The 20,464-nt window shown below is 39.2% G+C and overlaps 1 protein-coding gene across 1 annotated transcript; it reads left to right on the forward strand.

Moving 5' to 3' along the window:
• The first annotated feature begins 710 nt into the window (after positions 1–710).
• On the forward strand, positions 711–19,267 carry LOC149116278 (ephrin type-A receptor 7-like). The gene is made up of 17 exons (XM_089283615.1): positions 711–854; positions 1,893–2,514; positions 3,604–3,651; positions 4,477–4,825; positions 5,346–5,553; positions 5,718–5,781; positions 9,538–9,646; positions 10,175–10,248; positions 11,136–11,312; positions 11,649–11,759; positions 12,224–12,411; positions 13,206–13,325; positions 14,400–14,470; positions 14,878–14,918; positions 15,580–15,676; positions 16,596–16,695; positions 17,250–19,267. Exons 1-17 carry the CDS (start codon positions 720–722, stop codon positions 17,310–17,312), a joined length of 2,577 nt encoding a protein of 858 aa, XP_089139741.1. The 5' UTR covers positions 711–719; the 3' UTR covers positions 17,313–19,267.
• Positions 19,268–20,464: the final 1,197 nt, after the last annotated feature.

Genomic DNA, 20,464 nt, shown 5'->3' on the forward strand with positions numbered 1-20,464 from the left:
ATTGTGTTCACCAAGTTTGAAGGATGTAGCTTGGCTAGAAAACGCTTAGTTGATTATTTTAATTTTCCATACATTTGTCTGTATTCTTTTGTTTCCCGCAAACCGCGTCTACCCAACCAAATTATTTACAGACGAGTGCCCGTCCCAGGAGAATACCTGTATGGTTAGTACTCGTCCGTGAAACCTTTCCTGTAAACAAGCGGGCTTAGAGAAAAAAATTGAACAACGCAATTTGCCTGTTGCGAAAAAATATTTGAAGGATAATAACCACAATAACCTCCATTTGGCGCGAAAATATGCTCAGATATTTTTCCTTGGACATCAGCTGTTTCGAGAAGCCAACAGTTTTCCGAGAGCGAGCCTATTGTCGACAGAAATAGTTTAGATATATTTGCAATTTCTGATCTTTGTTCTTATTCCAGACAGCTACTCCGGGAAATTTGACTTGCCGAGGCCGGGAATCTGTTGGAGTAATGAGAAGAATAAGATGAAGACACGTTTATCACGTCTTCTATTCACATTCGAAGCATTTAATCTTTCAAAAATAAAAATGTAAATATATAGAAACTGTATAAAAGCTGTAAACGCGGTAGTTCTGAATATATCTCGCTCTTCGAACCTCGTCAGTCGTCCGCCATATTGAAAATATCAATTTTGTGGCAATAGCTGCCAAACTAAATTTTATATTTCCTCTTATTTATAAGTTATGACTGATCAGCATGCAGAAGTTTTGGACCGCAGTTTTGATCACCTTGACGTTTGTAGCATTGGCGTCATCAGTTCAACTGATACTAGAAAACACAGACGACGAACACAATTGGAGTTGGATTAGTAAGCCGCCTGGACCATCAGGGGTAAGTTTAAACGCTAACCTTTAACATGATGACGAACTTTAATTTAAGCCAGTCCTTTCCCAAGGCAAATAGCGTGTCGTCCACTGTTCCACGAGCGCTCAGTTATTGCCTTGGCGGTTTAAGCAATTTTTTAAGCAGTTTGAGCGCGAGCAAATTGCTTAAAAACTACCAAGCTACGTAGGCTATCCGATGAACGGTTCACTTAGCTTGTGTATATCCGTCTCCTCCCCTCCAAAAAATCGGGGAGATTTTTTTGAGGGGAGGGGACGGATGTACACAGGGTACAGCTCAGTGGGAACACAGTATTTGGGTTTTACTGCATTGACAAATCCCGAGGGGGGGAGGGAACTCCCATATAAAAAGGATGGGGGTGTTCGTCGTTCATTTTAGGGGTTAATAAAGAAGGTTTGGCACCTCTTAGGTTGTTAAGCCTCAAAAGCAGGAGCTTTTGTGGTATTTTTTCCCACACTGCTGACGACATGCAATTAATCCCCATCGAAAAATTATTTTTTAACCGAGACTCCGTAAGGACCGGGAAGCTTTTTTTAATTCAAAAAGGCAGAACAATTGATTCCGATGGTCTGAACGTCCGTGAAGAAACATATTAATTGTTTCCTTTTATTATCTTTTTTTCATTATTTTATTTTACCATATGCATATCGTTAATTTACACTGTCAATTAGGTTTACGTATTTCCGGTATCACGAAAATATGCTACATAAAACCACGTCCCAATGTAAAATTCTCATTGAACCTAAAGAAGGCTGGTTTGGCCAGCCGAAATATAGTACACCTTCAAAAGAATCATCCTACGTTGTGTTGTTTAAGAATTTGTACCACTTAGGGGTGAAAAAAATTCCTAGCCATGTCCACAAAACAGGATCTTGGTAGCGCTCTTTTTAAAATTTTCTTCGAGCACCCCCGTCCTTTTTATATTGGAGTCCCCCCGGGAAACAAATACCATAACCAGTATTTGATTTTGAGTTTTAATGACCCATTGATTGTTGGTTGATTTGTCACTAATTCTTTATTTTGCAGTGGGACAGACGGACTAACCCTACACGATATACGGCTTGCAATGTTAACTTACAACAGTCAAACAAATGGCTGTTGAGTTATCAATTCACAGTCGGAAAAGCAAACAGGATCGATATTACTGTCACTTACCGAATCACAAGTTGTCCTCAGTGCGTAAATGTTTTTGACTTGTACGTAAACCAGTCAGACCAGTTTATTGCGGATCAAGATAACTATCCTGACCCTCTCATTGACACAACAGCGTATGAAAGAGTGGCAGAAATTAAACAGGCTATCAATTCGAGAAATTCCGAAACAGTAAACGTCCTTGTTAAAGGACAATATACTATCTTGGCATTCCATAATTATGGAGCTTGTAGTACTCTGTTCTCTGTGAAGGTCAGTTATAACATTTGCCCTGATGAAACACTCAGAAGTAATTTGGTGTCACTACCAAGGACTGTAGCGCCAGCAAATGATTTAGAACGCATTCGAGTTGAAGGAAGCTGTATCAAAGATGCCGTTAAAGTACATGGCAGTTTGTACGTTCACTGTGAAAGTAATGGCGAGTGGAACACCACTGGACTTGAAGGAAGATGTATTTGTAAAGAAGACACGCAGAATAATAGAGGGATATGCGAAGGTAATGTTGCTGCGATTGACTGTTGTGGTCAAATATATTATCTTTTATTTTCTTGGATGGCTTTTTTGTTTCCTCTTTCGTTTCAGGAATACTGAGCTTCGTCTCTCTTTTCAAGAAGATCAAGGGAAACCAGCTTGTACTATTTCGCTTTATTGCAAATGCAATGAAAACTTTGTTGAACTTGTAACTGATAGCAATCATTGAAAGGTTTCTTGGTCAACAAGTGCGATGCTGTAATATTAGCACTTAATGACTGGGCCCAAGGGAAACAGTGAGTTTTGTTTCCCCGACACCCTCAACATTGAGGTCGAGGGGAAACAAAATTGACTGTTTCGGGCGGGGCCAGTCATTAAGTGTTTTGTTATACCTCCCAACCCAAAAGAAGAAAAAACTGCGAGAAAAATCATTTGCTTGACACCTACGGTGGCTGTGCTTGCAGTACGAGTGGCGGTCAAACCGAGCTGTCCCACTACCGAAACGACACGATAACAGTCTTTTTCTTCGCAGCTAACAAAAAATAAAGACCGTAATTAAGCAGTTTTGCCTTCTTCTAATGGTTAACTCGAGAATTCTGGGTTTGATTTGACGAAGAGCAGCATACTTCGTTGTTAATTATGACACAATTATTTTCCTACCTGACGACAGCGATCGAAGAGCGAGTTGGGGAACGCGGGCGACCCATTTTTAGCACCAAATTAAAAGCTTGAAGACACAAAATGTTCAAATTTTCCCCACTATTAATCTAATATGTTTTTGCAATTATAAATCCCTTTCCTTGAATAATGAATGCCTTCTCTAGTGAGAAACGTTGCTCTACTTCAATAGCTTTTTGCCATCAGGCTGACTGGCACACAAATTTGCTGCCGTTTCAAGGTGCACGACCTGATCACGTGCGAGGCCGAAAGTTCAAGTTATTGTTTCCTTAGGGAGTTAGTGAGTTTTTTCGCCCTAGGGAGTTAGTGAGTTTTGACCCATGGCACGTGACACGTTCTCCTCCAATCGGAAAACGTATTTGAGTTGGGAGGTATAACAATAGAAATTATTTCCCATTCTGCTATTCCTATCTCAGTTGGTGCATTCTTGTTTTAGCTTGTCCAGATGAAAAATACAATGACCAGACGGGCCTTAATTGTACGGGTAAGAAATGCCTTAATTTTAATTTGAAACGCCTCGGAATTCCAAAAGTAACGCCGCCAACCCCCTCCCCTCCCCCCCTCGAAAGGTACGGTTCCCCCGAAAGTAAGGTGTCTTTCGAAAGTAGCGGCACATTTAGCCTGCCGAATCCGAAAGTAACGGCAGCCGTTGGTACTTTTGTAATTCTACGGTACATTGTGAGTGGGACTCTTTTCATATTCAACGGCTTTTATCCTAGTAACTTTTACACTGTAAACATCAATTCGTCTATTGTGCCCTTTGATTTCATCATAAATCATAACGTTCAGTTGGAACCACTACTTTGCTGTCTTGAGATCGCATCTGCATGGGATTGTCCTCAATTTGTGAATTTCGGAGAACAGGTAGCTTTGTTAGAAAGTAAGTAAAGTAACATGGCATGAATTAAAGGAGCTCAGTCACGGTATTTTGAGTTATTTTGGCCACATACAAAATTACCTTTAAATGGTAGGAGACCTGAAAATAACAATTTAATAAGATAGAAAAACACTAAAGAGATAATGATCAACCATAAAGGAACAAGGATGGCCAAGGATGGAGAAGATTGACACGGATTACAAACGACGAATTTGAAAAATTGAGGCTAAACTTTTCAATATGCGCAAACCGTGACGTAGCTCCTTTAAGTAAGTAAGTAAAAGTAAGTAAGTATGATGAATTAAAAACACCAATACATACTGTTAGCTACTCTTTCTTCATAAAGTGTATTTTAAACACCGAGGTAATTTTGGCATGCCTTAGTTGCTTACTCATTAGTATCTTGAAATACTAGTTTCTTTTCGCTTTTAGTTTTACCAACAATCCCAAGGGGAATTAACGTTACATTCGTTAACCAAAGTGCAGTGGAGTTAAGATGGCTGGCGCCTGCAATAACCGGTGACCAGACTCACGTGTACTATGACGTCGATTGTCGTATGCCATGTGAGGATGACAGAGAGTGTTTAGATGAGGCGTGCGAAAGTGTTGTCACTTACTTACCATATAAAGAAGGTCTGAACGTGACCCATGTAATGGTAACAAGGCTTTCGTCATTTGTGAATTACACTTTTAAAATCTACGCTAAAAACAGAGTGAGTGAAGTGGCAGAAGAAAGTGGCAGAAGAAAGTTCACGACAATTACTGTACGAACTAATGGATCAAGTAAGTTTTTGATTTTGACAATATGTGCAATATACTGTCACATTAATTAATATTGTTGCCCTAGCTAGGCCGATACATAGATCTCACTCAGATAAGACATCTTTTGATTTTCATTAATTCGATATGCTTTGCTTTGAACCCAAAGTTTCCCAAGTGAAAGACCTGCTTTAAAAGATAAACTAGAGGTCGGTTTTATTGCAAGTGTATGCAACATTACAGCATCACTGCAAATGTAATAATGTGACATGAAAGAGTTATAATATAAATTAAAATTGAAATCGGCGTTTATGTGGGATCTGGCGTTTAATTTAGTAAATACGGTACGCTTGGTTAAAATAGCAACTTAATGGACGACCCCGTATTTTGAGAGTACCATGTGAGATTTGTTGTTCTCCTCTCGACCAGTCGGAGGAAGGTAAAAACGTAAATTTGTTGAGTGTGCTAAAATTGCTGTGCTCAAGGTTTTAGAGATTACGCTTGGAACTTGATTTTCTTAACTGGTTTATTTTACACAATATAATTCCTGGTAAACCCGAAGTCTCGGTTGAACAACCGGAAGAAGCCGTTGTTGTGTCATGGACATTACTAGCGAAGAATGGCGTCATTAAAGGTTATCACGTGACATCCATCAGAGAGGATGACTTTTCAGATATCAAGTCAAGAAGTACACAGGAAACCGAACTGCAGTTTGACAATCTAGTGGCGGGAAAAACGTATGAGTTCCAAGTGGGTACAATTTGAACTCGTAGTTTGGGAAAGCAGTTTACCGCGTCAGCAATTAAGTGTTATTTTGGAGTTTTATGCTAAGAAAGCGAGCAGACAAATAAACAAACAAACAAAAGACAAAAAATAAAACCCGTAAAAGTTCGCTTTGGTTTTTTTCCCCTCAGGTATTTGCAATAAACAACATCGGCGAAGGACCTACTGGAGCGAAGACTTTCACACTAAGAGCTGGTTCGTTTGTTAAATTGAATAGTTATATAATTATCAAGTTAAGATTAACATAATATGTTCCTGCTCTTTGAGTTTCAAGTAAATGATTTTACGTTTATCATTTCCCTTCTAGTCTTGTAAAAACTAGCACAAAAATGAATCACCTAAAGTAAAAACTTTTACAAAAGCTGTGGGTATTTCAGGTCCGTGGGTCATTCGTCCATTCAATTTTTGTTTAAAATCAAACATTGAAAATTGATGTCAATTTTTGATTTTCATGATTTTTTATCCTAAAAAATAAGAAAGTGCCAAATTGAAAATATTTGACTTTTTTCCTTTCGGTAGAACATTGAAACAGCAGAACTTATATTTTGACTTTAAGCCTGTCAACAATGAAGAGAAAAATGGAACTGAGCGGCTATTTTGTTTTTCCGACAATGTTGCAGTCTGTTGCATGGCTTAGTTTTTCTGTTTTCGACGGAAGTCTAAAAATTGAAAATTGAAATCAATTTTCAATTTTTGTTTTTCGACCAAAACAATCCAAATCATTGACAGAACTACCCCAGAGGGAGGGAGAGGGGTCCATTAGCGCGGTAATTTTTTGCCCTCAGCCCCCTCCCCACAGTCCTTGCTTCCTTGCCTGCTTAATTCAGCAGTCTTGGAAGTCACGCTCTCTCTTCGTGGACTTTCGCGACGTTTGGGAACGTTTGGTGTATTAATATTTTGTGCCTTTTTGTCGCTCAGTTCTGTCCACTACGGCGAGCAGCGAGACCTTCGACGTGAGCCAAGAAGGAAAAAAAAGTCTTAGTTTTCGTAACTGGGGTGGTTGATGTAACCACATGGAGACTTCCTCGAGCTTTTCAAGCGCCATATTGTAAGATATAGATTGGACTGGATTGAACTGAATTTGTAAAAAAACGTAATAGAGAGCAAAATTCAGGGGCGAATTAAATCTCTACAATTTCCGTCAAATAAAACTTGTTGATCTGAGCTAAATCCCACCCAGTTTCATTGTTTATAAACCAGTCAGATGTGAGTAGATAACACAAGATTTAGGTCGAGGATAAAACCGTCGGGAAAAATAGTGAATTCGATGTACATCAACTTCGTTGACTTTTTGAAGACCTTTGACTGCATCATCAGAGAGAGACTTTGGGTCATTATGAGGCTCTATGGCATCCCTGACTTCTTCATCAGGGCTTTCAAGGCACTATGTCATCAGAGCTCAAGCTCTGTTACAGAGCGCGAAGGAATTCTAGCTGGTTTGAAGTGAAGAGCGGCGTGGGGTAAGGGTGTATGATCTCTGGCTTCATCTTTGTCTTGATCATGGACTTGGTTATGCGGCACACAATCGATAGAAGACGAATCTTGAGGTGGAAGTTTAAATCGGTTCTAGAGGACTTTGACTATGCCGATGGTGTAATCAATTTTTTATTTATTTAATCATTTAATCTTTATTTAAACACGGTTTAAAAATTCGTCAGCTTAAAAACCTAATCATGATATACTTAATTCCAAATGTCTAATACAATGGGAATAACTAAATAAAAAAGCTGCTTTCCACGAATGCGGTGCCTTAGACATCTCCGGCTTTGAGTAGGCGTTCAAACTGCCTCAGAGACCCTGCTTTCCTTAAGTCACGAGGAAGCCTTTTCGAAAGAACGGCGCCACTATAGCCAAAACTATTTTTATAATAGTTTGTGCGCGACAGTGGAACATCGCGTTTATTCTCAGAGTCCCTTGGATTATATGCGGTTTCTCAACCCGTGCAGAGACTTATAAACCATCGTAGCTCTTTGAATTTGCTGCTGGCGTGCCAGATTTTTCCACCCGAGAAGTTTGAATGGGTGACCAGCATCTACGTCATAGTTTGAGTACTGTGCTCTGTTTTGTAGTTTTTGTAATTTATTTCGTAAAGTTATCCCACAGTTTCCCCAAACAATAGCGGTTTCAACTGAGTGGAAGTGTGGCTGTATCAGAGCTTGATATATTAGATGTAAGGTCGCTTGAGGGACAAGATGCCTTATTGGTTTTATGAACCCAATGCCAGAAGCGACTTTTCTTTGTTACTTTACTGCTTTGTTCTCGACTTCTCGAAAACAACACTGTACTGCACATCCGTTAATTTGAAATCTGCCAAATAAACTGACTCAAACGTCCCGCTTCCAAGTTCCATGAGAATTCTTAAAACTATACATGGCGTCTTCGCTTTTACAAGTCCAATCCCTCCTTCAACAAATCCAATCCAGTCCAGTCCAGTCCAATCCATATCCAGTTACGAAAACTAAGACTTTTCTCCATCTTGGCTGACGTCGAAGGTCTCCCTGCTCGCCGAATGGACAGAACTGAGCGACGAAAAGACACAACATTCACAAAACGCTCCCAAACGTCGTGAAAGACCGCGAAGCGACAGTCGACGAGAGCGCGACTTTTAACCAAGCAAGGAAGTGGGGCTATGGAGAGGGGCCTGGGGGCGAAAATTTACCATGTGAATAGACCCCTCCCCTTCCCTCTGTGGCAGTTCTGTCAATGATTTGGAATGTTTTGGCCGAAAAACAAAAACTGAAAATTGATTTCAATTTTCAATTTTCAATTTTCAATTTTTAGACTTCCGTCGAAAACAGAAAAACTAAGCCATGCCACAGACTGCAACATTGTCGGAGAAACAAAATAACCGCTCAGTTTTATTCTCTTCAAATTTGACAGGATTAAAGTCAAAATATAAGTTCTGTTTCAATGTTCTACCGAAAGAAAAAAAGGTCAAATATTTTCTATTTGGCACTTTCTAACTTTTTAAGATAAAAAATCATGAAAATCAAGAATTGAAATCAATTTTCAATTTTTGGTTTTAAACGAAAATTGAATGGACGAATGACCCACGGACCACCAACCCACGGACCATTTCACTTCACCGTGAACAGGAACAGGAAAAGAAAGCTTTTTCAAAAGCATAAAGATGATTTCCTGTCCATATTACGTATTTCCGAGAGTTTGTTTGCGTTTTTTGTTTTATTTCATTTAAGACATCACAAAATGTAAACATTTCGCAACTACTTACATGAAGTAAATTCAAAGTTTCAAAACAACCGCCATTATGGATGCGAAGCGGTAGAAGCTTTATGCTTCGTTTTTCCTTATATCACTTGATGAAACGACTTCGCAGCTGTAAAAATCAATGAAGCTGTTAGAAAAAGAATTTGAAAGGTATGTGGTTCATAACGAACAACATAGATTCGCATTCCACCGAGTGAGACTTATAACAATAGGGTGCTGAGACTAAGCAGTACGGACTGGAAATCATCTTCATGGTCGGCAAAGACTTTGATTTCAGCTTAACTTATAAGCTGACTGGTTGATATATCTTTTATCCCACGAACGATGAACACTGAATAAATGTCTGTTATTTCTGGCTGCTACCACAAATGGATCGAAGACGTTGAAGTTAATTGCAATCGGTACTGGAGGTGGAGCACTGGCGTTACTAATTCTTTCTTTATCATTGATTCTTCTCGCCAATTTTTTCTGTTGCTTACATTTCAAGGTTACCATTAGCACCAAATTTTTACCTATGTATATACTTATCTCGTTTACAATTTCAACTACTACAACAGCTCCAGCAACTGAAGGTAATTGGCATGCCTTTGAGTACCAGGAATATACGATTAAAAAATGTAACAAGTAATATGTGGTACGATCACCAGTGATTCACAAAATTAAAAAGTGGCAAAATAAGTCGGTGCATTATGAAACGATTTGTGGTATATCTCTTCCTTACAGCAGACTCCAAGACTGCAATGTACCTAAACATTATTTACGGATTTGCCGGACTTGTTGGGTTATTGATAGTTTTGATCGTTTCTTTCGCCTGCTACAAAATCTTCAAAAGGTAGGTTGCTAGTAACTATAAGCAAAGGTTTGGTAACACATAAGCATGGAAAAATCAATGATGGAATCGAATGATATTTCAGATTTTATCGCTGATTATAACATGCTTACGTGCTAGTAGCGATAAAGTATTCTTTAGTAAAGCAATTTTCAACCGAGTGTCGTAAAACCAAACCAAAGTAATCACTCTAGCCAATCATAAAGGACACAGAATTCGAAAATGCAGTGGACCAATAAAAACTCGAAGTAAGACGCGGGAAAACGCGCGCGAATGAGTGACGCTTGGTTTCGGTTTTACTGCTGATTGGATGAAAAAGTTGCTCTAGTCTTTTCATAGGTCGATCGTGTAGCGTAGTAAGTGCAAAAGCAATTATGCTTTTCGACACTCAAACAGTAACCGCTCTAGTAACTGTTTTGTCACCTTTAGTGCGACGTCTTACCTACATGTTGCTGACATTGGTCGTTTTCAACATATTAGATACTGGATACTGATTGTATGTTACTTTCATTGCTTACTTGAGTGAAACAGGAGGTGCCGTCAAAAGAAAGTAAAACAAAACAAATTGCCAGTAACAACTGAATCAGGAGTCAGAGTGTACGATGGTAAGGCTCGATCTTAGCGGAGGCATTGTTGAACGTAATATAAGGAGCAAATAATTAGTTTACTTCGTTTTCAGCATTCTCCATGGGTGGCTTCATTAGATTAATTTACTGAAAATGTGCTGGATAATATCTCTAAAACATTTCCTTTTCCGTTTCTGGAGTGTTCCAGAAATATTAAATTAAGATTTCGGCGATGGTAAGTTGGCTGGTTTTCATTAGCGTCGGAGTCGTAAGAGAGTACGACCTTGTGAAAATCGAAAATCGGAGTGGTAAGCGGACTCATAAGCTCGACCAAGAGATTATCAAGGTGAGAGAGTGAATCCCCCATATAGGTCCTCTATCCAAGGTGATCCCTCTTAAGTTATTTTTAGACATGGTACAGTTCTTCCGAGGACGTAACTCGCGAATTTCTCGAAACTGGCGGGAAATTTTGGGAAAAGTCATTTTGTGTTTTGATTTCCAAAAGACAACAAAGGAAATGAAACATAAACAAATCCTCCACGAGAACATCCACGCAACGCGCGAGTAAATTCCGCGGAAGAACTGGGTACCACGTCTAAAAATAACTTCAGAGAGATTACCTTAGTTAGAGGACCTACATGGGGTATTCACTCTTTTACCTTGATAATCTCTTGGATCAAAAGAATCGGAGTCGGAAGAATCAGAACGTTTCCGTTTCTTCCGATTCCGTTGACGACTCCGTCGCTTATGATTCAATGAAAACTTGATTGTCGGAGTCGGAAACAGAGGTGTAAGAACAAACCAGTCAGAAGGCCTGGAAGAAAAACCCGCTGGTGACGTTTATGACAATTTACAAATCATTTACTTCCAAAAGAAAAAAGGCTTATTCTTGCTGATATTTCAAAAGGCGTCAATGTTTTCTTTAGATATTACGATGTTGTCAATGGCTGCATATCAAAATATCGATGACATCTGTGATGGTTTTAATCTCGACCGTGACCAAATAACGTTAGTGAGACTGCTTGGGACTGGGAATTTTGGTCACGTGTCCAAGGCAATCTACGGAGCTTCGCATTCAGAAGTTGCGGTAAAAAGCCTAAAAGGTAGCTATATATTTTGCTTTTTTCAGTTGACGAGTTTTAATTTGATAATTGTCCATAAGCCTAATTTTTGCTCAAATTTCAGCTATTAATGGCATCACCCGCAGTATACTCAGTGCTCCAGCCAATACGTATTGTTTGCGTTGATGGCATTGAAGTGTACTTAGAATAGTTTTAGAGTAGCCGTAGGATAATTTTTGCTTTTTTTCGGGATTATACTAAAGAAGTCAGTTGACAGATAAGTGGAAACAGGATTTGCTCTCCCTTGATCCGAATTTGTCGTTTACTCAAGCAGCAACCAACCCTCGTACTCATCAGGACGTTTTACACGTGATCCAGACAATGCTTCACCGAAGGACTTACAAGACATGCTCAGTGAACTAGACGTCATGAAATCGTTGCAGCCTCATCCTCATGTTGTTCGACTGATTGGTTGCTGCACTGAGAAAGGTACATTCATGCTAATCTCAGTTTGCTGGTTGTTTTATTTTTAATGTAAGCATTTCTTCTTGTTATTTTTCTTTCTAAAGGGAGGGTGCTACTGCGTTTTGAGAAATATTGTTTGAATTACTGAAAGATGGATAAGTTGTGTTGGAGGGCTCATATAGCCAATAGTATTTTACAAGAAATCCCTGAATGACGTGATTCTGATGTAATATTAAGAGTATACTAGGCCTACCTAGAAAGTGATGTTTGTTTTATTACGTCGCCTACATGACTTCATAATATCACCACCGCTCTGTCACTAGATTATTATCATCATAAACTGTAGGATGTGTTTCCCAATCTTACGTTATCGCCATGAGATTTCATCGGTGAATTAATTAGCAAACTTTAACTTTCAGGTGAGTGTCGTTTTAGCTTTGCATTGTTCTATCATTCCAGAGCCGATGTTGGTTGTTTTATCATTCCAGAGCCGATGATGATTGTTTTGGAGTATTTACCATACGGTGATTTACTGGGATACCTGCGCAAGAGCAGAGGACATGAGGACACGTACAATACCGGGGAGAAAAGACCAAATTCCAGACTCACTGAAAAAGATCTGTTATCTTTTGCTTGGATGATAGCTGATGGTATGAACTATCTGGTAACAATGAAGGTACACCGCTTATCTAGTAGTATAAACGATGAAGTAATCATTTCAAGTTTCCTTCAAATAGAGTGTTTTCACATGACGACACTACAGCCATATTGGTATCCCCAAATAATGAAACGGCGGCCATGTTGGTGAACCAAATCAATACTGTGGGAGTTTTATTCCTTTCTTATGTAGTCACTTTCTTTTGTTCTAATAAATTTGCATGATCGTTGGCCACGCTAATAAAAACTCTTTACAGAAGGAAACGTGAAATAATACAACATTTCACCAGAAGACTAGCTAGAAAAGCAAAAACAAACACGAAGCAAAACTAGCAGATAACATAGTTAACATTGGAGAGATTTAGACGGAGAGGACGTCCGACATTTGATGTTTTCAGTACATTTTTTTTTTAGTCAATAAGTCTGCAAGCATACTCGGAAACTCACATTATTATCAGATTATGGATCAATAGGCCCTTTGCAGGATCCGGTCACATGGTACGGAATAAATTACGCTGGGACGCAAGTTACGCAGTGGGACTTCCAAAACAAAGGAACTCGTACCAGTCCAGCCCGACCTTCCTTTGTTTTGAAGGTCCCACTGCGTAACTTGGGTCCCAGCGTAATTAATTCAGTACCATGTGACCGGATCCTGCAAAGGGCCTATTAGGATCACATACAGTTTGCTTATTTCAATATATAAATATAGTTACAATACTAGTATCGGTGTTGGCGTTAACAAGACACGTGCCTGATATTCAGGTGAAAAGAGTAACTGATCTTGAAAGAGATTCATGTTGATCTGTGTTTCAGGTTGTTCATCGTGACTTGGCCGCCCGCAATGTATTAGTAGGTGAGAACAAAGTCTGCAAAATGTCCGACTTTGGATTGGCGCGTGGTTTGGAGAAAGATGTTTACACGAGACGAACTCAGGTGATTGCAAAAATAGACCGCTCAAAACTAAGCTCAAATGCAGCTAAATAATTTAATGAATGAATGAATCAATCAATCAATTGATTGACTTTGCGATCAACTGATCAATTCCTTGTAGTTCAGTTATTATTTTATTCCTTCCCTCAGTTTCCGTTGTTCGTTCGTTCGTTTTGTTGACCGTCGTTACCTCGTTATTAGGGACTTTAAGATACGCTACGGCGAGGTGCTACTACAGCTACTTTGGCCGTGAGGGACTAGGCTGACAACGGTGTTTTACCCGCCAAACTCAAATGATTAAGATTTTGCTGTACGGCAACGGTATGTGCAGTCTCGATGTGTCTTTTCAAAAATGACTACTTTCAAGGAAACCAGAGGTTATTCTACTTTCATACGAAATAGGCTTCATCAGTGACAATGATTACCTTCTCCTGTATCCGTCTTACATCTCCCAGAACTCAGATTTGCCTTTTAGAACTTGATAGAACCGCCTGTAATTCCAACCACAAAACAAAATATAAACTCTGGTATAAAAAAAGCTCGATTTCAACACGGACAGGTTTTTCGCTGTACAACGATTACGTGAAAAGCCCGAAAATACAAAACTTTCGATTAAAATAAAATACATTTTGAACAGTAATAAACAATTAAAGCTCAGATCAGATCATACGAAGCTTTCTTATCTACGGCTGTTCGGCTCGATACTAATATGACTGAATTGATCATCTCGCGGCAGGTGTTAAATTCGTTAAAATTTTCTGTACAAATGACAAAGAAACAATGATCTTAAAACTGATTTTTATGATTGAGAACTTTATCTTCAAACTAGGCTCTCCAAACACTGAAAAAAGCGTTAAAATGACAAGTAAACAGCAGGCTTATGCTCACGTAGTGAAGAGTACTTGAAACCACGCACTTTCCCGTAGTAGAAAGCAAGGCTACGGCGGCAAAGCCGTACTGGTCATGACGTCACCGGAAGTGATCTTCACTATCTGCCGCCGTAGCACAGCCTAGCCGTACCATATTTTAAAGTCCCTAATTATTTATTTTGTTTGTTCTTTTGTTTTGTTTTTTAAGGCGCGTCTCCCAGTTAAGTGGATGCCCCCAGAGTCACTTTTCTATGGTGAATCTACAACTATGAGTGACGTGTAAGTTCAAGCCTTGATTTAATAAAGCCGTCATGTTTTACCAGCCCTCGTTCTTCATTTATTATCTAATAACCATGTGAAAGTTTTGTCGACCACACTTCATGAAAAAGAGCGTAACCTTTGTAATGCGTCCATACCGAACGGTTGAAGATGTTTTCGTCGCTGTCTGTGTTATAAGAATGTTATAAGAAGTGTTATAGAATGGCATACATACTTCCACCAACCCGTAATACTCTTTTTTTGTGGAAAATACATCCATGAAAATAAAGCACATTGTTAGCTACGTATGTAATGTAACGAACTCTAAAAAGAGCAGCCGTAATATCGATCAATGATGATGCAGAGCACCGCATTATGTTGAAAAGTGGGAAGACTTAAACTGAAATCACAAAATTTGTGCTTTACAGATGGTCCTACGGTATAGTAATGTGGGAGGTGTTTACTGTTGGTAAGTAAAATATTTGTCAGAAGGCCAGTAAACACGGCTTCGCCGTTCACATCCTTCCATTTATGTAGTTTAAATTGTCAGGGGATGCTTAAAAAGACCATAGCTTGATATATAGTATATTATTTTTGCTCTCAATACTTCAGTCTACTTTTAATAGCAAAAGAATAATCTTGTATAGTAAACTGATTCTTGTCAAAGTAGATGAATAACTGAAAAGGATATTTGAATTGTCTTGAATGATAGCTAATGATAATGCGACGCAACAAGCTCAGACAAAGTGAAAACACAACTAGACTGCTGTGATGAATGTTTGGTTACAGGTAAAATACCCTCCAGTGTAATTCGTGCATGATATCTCTGAACCACATTTACCGTTTTGATAGGAAAAGTGTTTCCCGCCAAAAGCCTCTAAGTAGGCAACATGAGGAAACTGTAAGGGTAAGAGAGCACTGTTGCCAGCGAATGCTGACAGACGACCACCATTTTGCATTAGATCCATGTATACTAATTTCTTTGTCTACTCATGGACTCAAGCGAAACCATTTCATTATGTTTTCCTAAAGTCTCAGACTTTGATATTCTTGGAAACAAAGTTGACTGCTTCCCTTGTGATGAGTCATTAAAGTGTTAAATGTTCTCAAGTATGTTTTAATGTTTTAAGGTGAATCACCATATCCTGGTGTACCTTCTCGACAAGTGGCTGGCTTGTTGCAGACAGGATTCCGAATGCCTAGACCAAGACACATCTCTGCTGAACTGTGAGTGGCTTCCATTGCATCTCACAGACTGAACTATAATTATGGGAAAACCAGGAAAAATGAAATGAAAACTGCAAACCAGCGTGTTCGAGTGATATCATGTACATTCTACGCCATCTCCATCCTCAGTGTTTTATGTCCAAATGCGGTTGGCTCTCAAAGCATTAGTCTGAGATTTCCAAATCCATCTAAAATTGTTTCAGTAGGCTTTCCGAAATCAACCCAGAAATAGGTCGCAAATCCTTCTTAAGAGAACGAGAGAGAGGCAATGCAGTCGTAATAATACACTTTATTTTTTCTTCCAGCCTCACAGCGGTCCTGGTTCCAAAATTCTTGAATCTGATTGGCTAATCGCGCGCGCTCCAGTGGTCCGGATCATCCTATGCGGGCACCGGTTATGGACCGCTCCGAAATTTCCCGAAAGTTTGGCAACGTTTCGAGCTTTTTGTTACACCATAAAACAGCGTATAATGTAAACATTCTATAAAGAATCAAAGAAAGCAGTAAATAAAGCCATTTTCGATTTTTCAAGCCGTGCGTTTCTTTTTCATTAGCATCTATTTTTGTTACATAAGCGACATTTTCGGCCAAAAACTAACCTTTTTAAACGTACTATTTACCTACACTGTGTCACTTTTATTTAAAATCAGCCCTACAATCTCTGCAAACACTACCGGCTGTTTGTGCCCGAAATGTCAAACGTAGGCGTACGCCAGATTTGAACTCAACGATTTCAATTAAACTGAATTAAATTGAACACAAAAGTTGCTTTCAAAGCAATACCCTGGAGAGAAAATAAACACTTTTATTTGCCGACCTAGTTCGGTCCGTATTGGTAAAAATCATGCTCTTGGGCGCAGTTTTTCCCAATACGGACCTCCCGGCCGGCAAATAACGTGTATACATAACTGCTTTACAGGTATTCTATCATGACCGAGTGTTGGGAAGAAAAACCTCAAAAGAGACCAACGTTCCGATGGCTTTGCTCTGCGGTCAGAAGACTTATGGATGACCACAAGGTTTGTAAAGTGCTTTAATATATGTCAGTGTAGCACACACAGCAGAAATGGACACGCGCTGTTTAAGCTGTTGTCCTATTGAGCAATTTGTGTGGCTTTTATCCACAGTGTCTATAAACCTTTCCTTTTGGGGAGTAAGAGAGGAGGGGACAAATATGAAGCATATCTACCGAGACAACGTCGAGCTAGAGATATTCGCGGTCAATTTTCACTGGGCCCGAGGTGACATTATGCTACCAAATCACTAACAACGTACTTTAGTCTTAACGCGGCCTGTCAAAAACAACGATTGCGTGCCCATTCGCACATCAATGTTAGGTGGTAAACAAACAAGAAGCTTCGGCCTGAATCAGGACCGAAAATTCGACCACTCTATCCGAAACAGTTTGAAATAACTAACGAATTTTGGCCCAAAATGCAGCATTGGCAGTCAGAGAAGACCGATACAATTGTATCATCACTGGTGTTGACTCCCTTAACTGTTACACTGATCAGCAGAGGCACATAAATGTTGATTGTCTAATCTCTTTATCTATCTATTCTTTGATTTGCAGACATATGTGAATTTGGAAGTTTATAATGACAAGGACTATGTTAATTTTGACGTGGTGACGTAAAACGATTGACGAAGGATCGTGGATTTTTGGAGAAGACACGTCATTTGACTGAAGAAATATAGTGTGGACAAGTTTCATTTTATTCAAAAAGTTTAATGAGACCCATCAAATCGATTGCTAAGGAAACCGTGTATAGCTTTTCCACTACAGATTGTTTGCAAAATTCTCATCCGATCTGGCATGATAAATATTTGCTACTTCCTGGACAGAAGGCTGAATATATTGCATAATGCCTAAACGGCACCCTTTCTGAGTGTGGATAACGCCATCCAACGGGTAAATCACTGGAGAAAGGTTGACGACACAAACTTTGCCATCCCAGCACTAAATACATAGTGATTTATCCAGTCAAGAGCATTATCCAAACTTTGACCAACCAGCTATCTTAAGTGCTGTAAAAGTTAGAAAATCCCGGAGACTCGTGGCTAATTTACCTGTTTATAGTTCGTATAGTGTGATCGTCCGGGTGAGTGTAGTTCTGAAAAGAACTGTTGTTGGTGACTGACGTTTCGACAACCTGAGCGGAAGTCATCTTCAGAGTCAAGTGAATAGTGTTTGTCAGTCGATGATCTTATAAGTCTGGTCCGTTGAACGTGATTGGTCAGTATAGCCATGATGGTATTGGCTGAAAGACTCGTGTAAAGTTTGCCATCAGTCATTGGTGGGTTTCGATCCGTCAGTCTATTGTCAAATAGGTCGGGTTTTCAAGTTACGCTTCAGCGTTAATAATTAACTTGAACACCGCACGTCTTTGACATTTTGCATGTTTTCCGGCTTCTAAATTCATTTCTTAGCTTTATCTTGAATAATAATCCATATTAAACGAATTTTCTTAAAAATTCTTTTATTTGGCGAATTTTTGTTGAGAAATTAATGCGTTTTAAAGAAAAAGGTCAATCCAAAAATCGTATATTTTTTTGTCAACACTAATAAAAATCTTGCACCAGCTTCAGCAACTCACCGCAGTTTCAGCTTCTAAAGTGCAGGTTTTTCTTGTGAAATTCGTCTCCAAAGAAGCCCAAAATTCGAACATCGTTGCCGCCATTTTGAACAGTACTCAGCAGCCAGGTCGCGTTTTCGTGACGTCAATCCGTCCAAGAGATTTTGTCCAAATGGCTTCGAATGAGCTTTTTAACTTCCACTCTGGGTTATGGCTGTTCTTGAGCCATATCATTTTGAGCCAAACATGCTCCAAACTCCGAAATGGTAGCATTTAAAATAGCTAAGTAGATAATCGCTAGGGAAGAAATAGATTTTGCTGACCTTGTGAAGGATGCCAAGTCAGACGCAGGTTTTTCTCCTTCCCTCCAATTTCGAGTCGGACGGAATGAGGCTACATAAACACGGCCTGGTTGCCAGGCAGCTTCAAAATGGAGGCCTCCGAAGTCGCTTTTTCGAGACGAAATTCTTCAGGATAGCGGGCACTTCAGAAGCTGAAATTTAGGTCAGTGGAAAAGCTGAATGTTTACTTGCTATAGGAGGAGACAAAAGAAGTAGGCTTTTTGGAGTGACCTTCTCCTTTAAAAAAGCGAACAACAGTTGCTAAAAGAGACTTGCATGGAGTGATTTGCGTATATTGTTTGTGGAGATTTTTTTGTTTTGCTCGTTCAATTCATTCGGTTTGGTTAAATGCTTTTTGATGAAATAAGGTTATTGTGCTGAGTATTAAAATGATTAGTGTTTTATGGCAACTCCGCGCTTTTTAGGGTTGGCTAAATCTATATATTATGCTCACTCATGCTGTATACTGGTATATGGTTTTTATTAATCATAAAAACATTGTAGGAGGCGGGTAGGATAATGTGTTCAAAAGATTTCTAGAAAAAAGGCAGAGGTATTTTTGATATTTTAGAATTAGCATTCCATTTTTGGCTTCGAACGAAATCTTTATATTGGTTCTATGAAAATTACAACTGAAAATTTTAGACCTAGTAAAAGGTAGCAACTTTGTTATAGCTCACGTGTCGTTGGTTTACAACTCTCTTGTTACTCTCACCCTCAGTGAATAATAAAAATACCCTGATTGTCCTCACTGATCAGTTCCTGACACGAATGTTTAATCACATACCGCTTAGTCGGTGTCGATCCTTCCCCACAAATCTCTTGTAAACTATGTTTCCGTGGTTACATGACATTTTCTTCGAAATTGGAGGCCCAAACCCTTAATAAAAAGTTTGCCGTCAGTTAATGAGCCTCGGAACGAAATCAAACATTTACTGTACACGCGAACAGGCAAATTATGAAGTTTAAAACCCAACAATGAAGAACTGTGTTTTACTTCACTTCCGTCAGTGATAAAAACTTAAACGGGTTCAAAGTGTCTGCTATATACCAGGTGTCAGTGGTGAATTTAGTTTCAATTTATTTGTATTTTTTCCCGGGTCGTAAGGTTGTCGTCATAATTACTCACATTTTGACGGGAATTTAGCACGCAATCCTTAGTTAGATTGCACTTTTTGACGGCACATTTGAATGTTTCTCTCTTCGTCGTCAAGGAAAGTTAAGTCTTACGCAAATGTTGATGAACGAAACTCTGTGAGAGTCAACGTTCTGGAGGTGACACCTCTTTTCCAACACCATGTTGTTCGAAACTCTAACCAGCTTTTTTGACCGCTGGGCGCTCTGTATAAAAATACTGTGAAAACTACAACAGTAAACATCTTTTTGCCTTTTCAACCTGTGAAAAGCAGGGAACCCTTGCTCGTTCTCCTTCGTTAATTAACGTAATAACATGCAAATCTTTGAGAGAGCTTTGTTTTAGGACAATATCTGCTGACTGTTTGCCCCACAGATCTATGGAGTTCCATCCCCGCCAAAAATCAAAGCTGATCACAACAGTCAACTTGACAGTCTAACAATTAACTTGGCAAACATCAACATCATATTTCACTCTTCAACTTTGTACTTTGTATCACAATCATTGAAACTTTAAACATCAACTTTCAAAGTGACAGTTCAACGTTTAACTTTATCCATCAACATTCATGTTAACATGTCAACAATGATCTTGACACATGGGCTGTCAGCGAAAGATGAAGTTTGAATCTCCAAGTCGAATGTTGAGTCACCAAAGGCGCACCAATCCCGCCAAAATTCAACTTGAGAATTCGACTTTCAAGTTGATAATTCAACACGAAATGTTACGTGTCAAT

This window comes from Orbicella faveolata, unplaced genomic scaffold, assembly GCF_042242905.1.
Source record: "Orbicella faveolata isolate gen_17 unplaced genomic scaffold, um_ofav_v1 contig_12, whole genome shotgun sequence".
NCBI lineage: Eukaryota > Metazoa > Cnidaria > Anthozoa > Scleractinia > Merulinidae > Orbicella > Orbicella faveolata.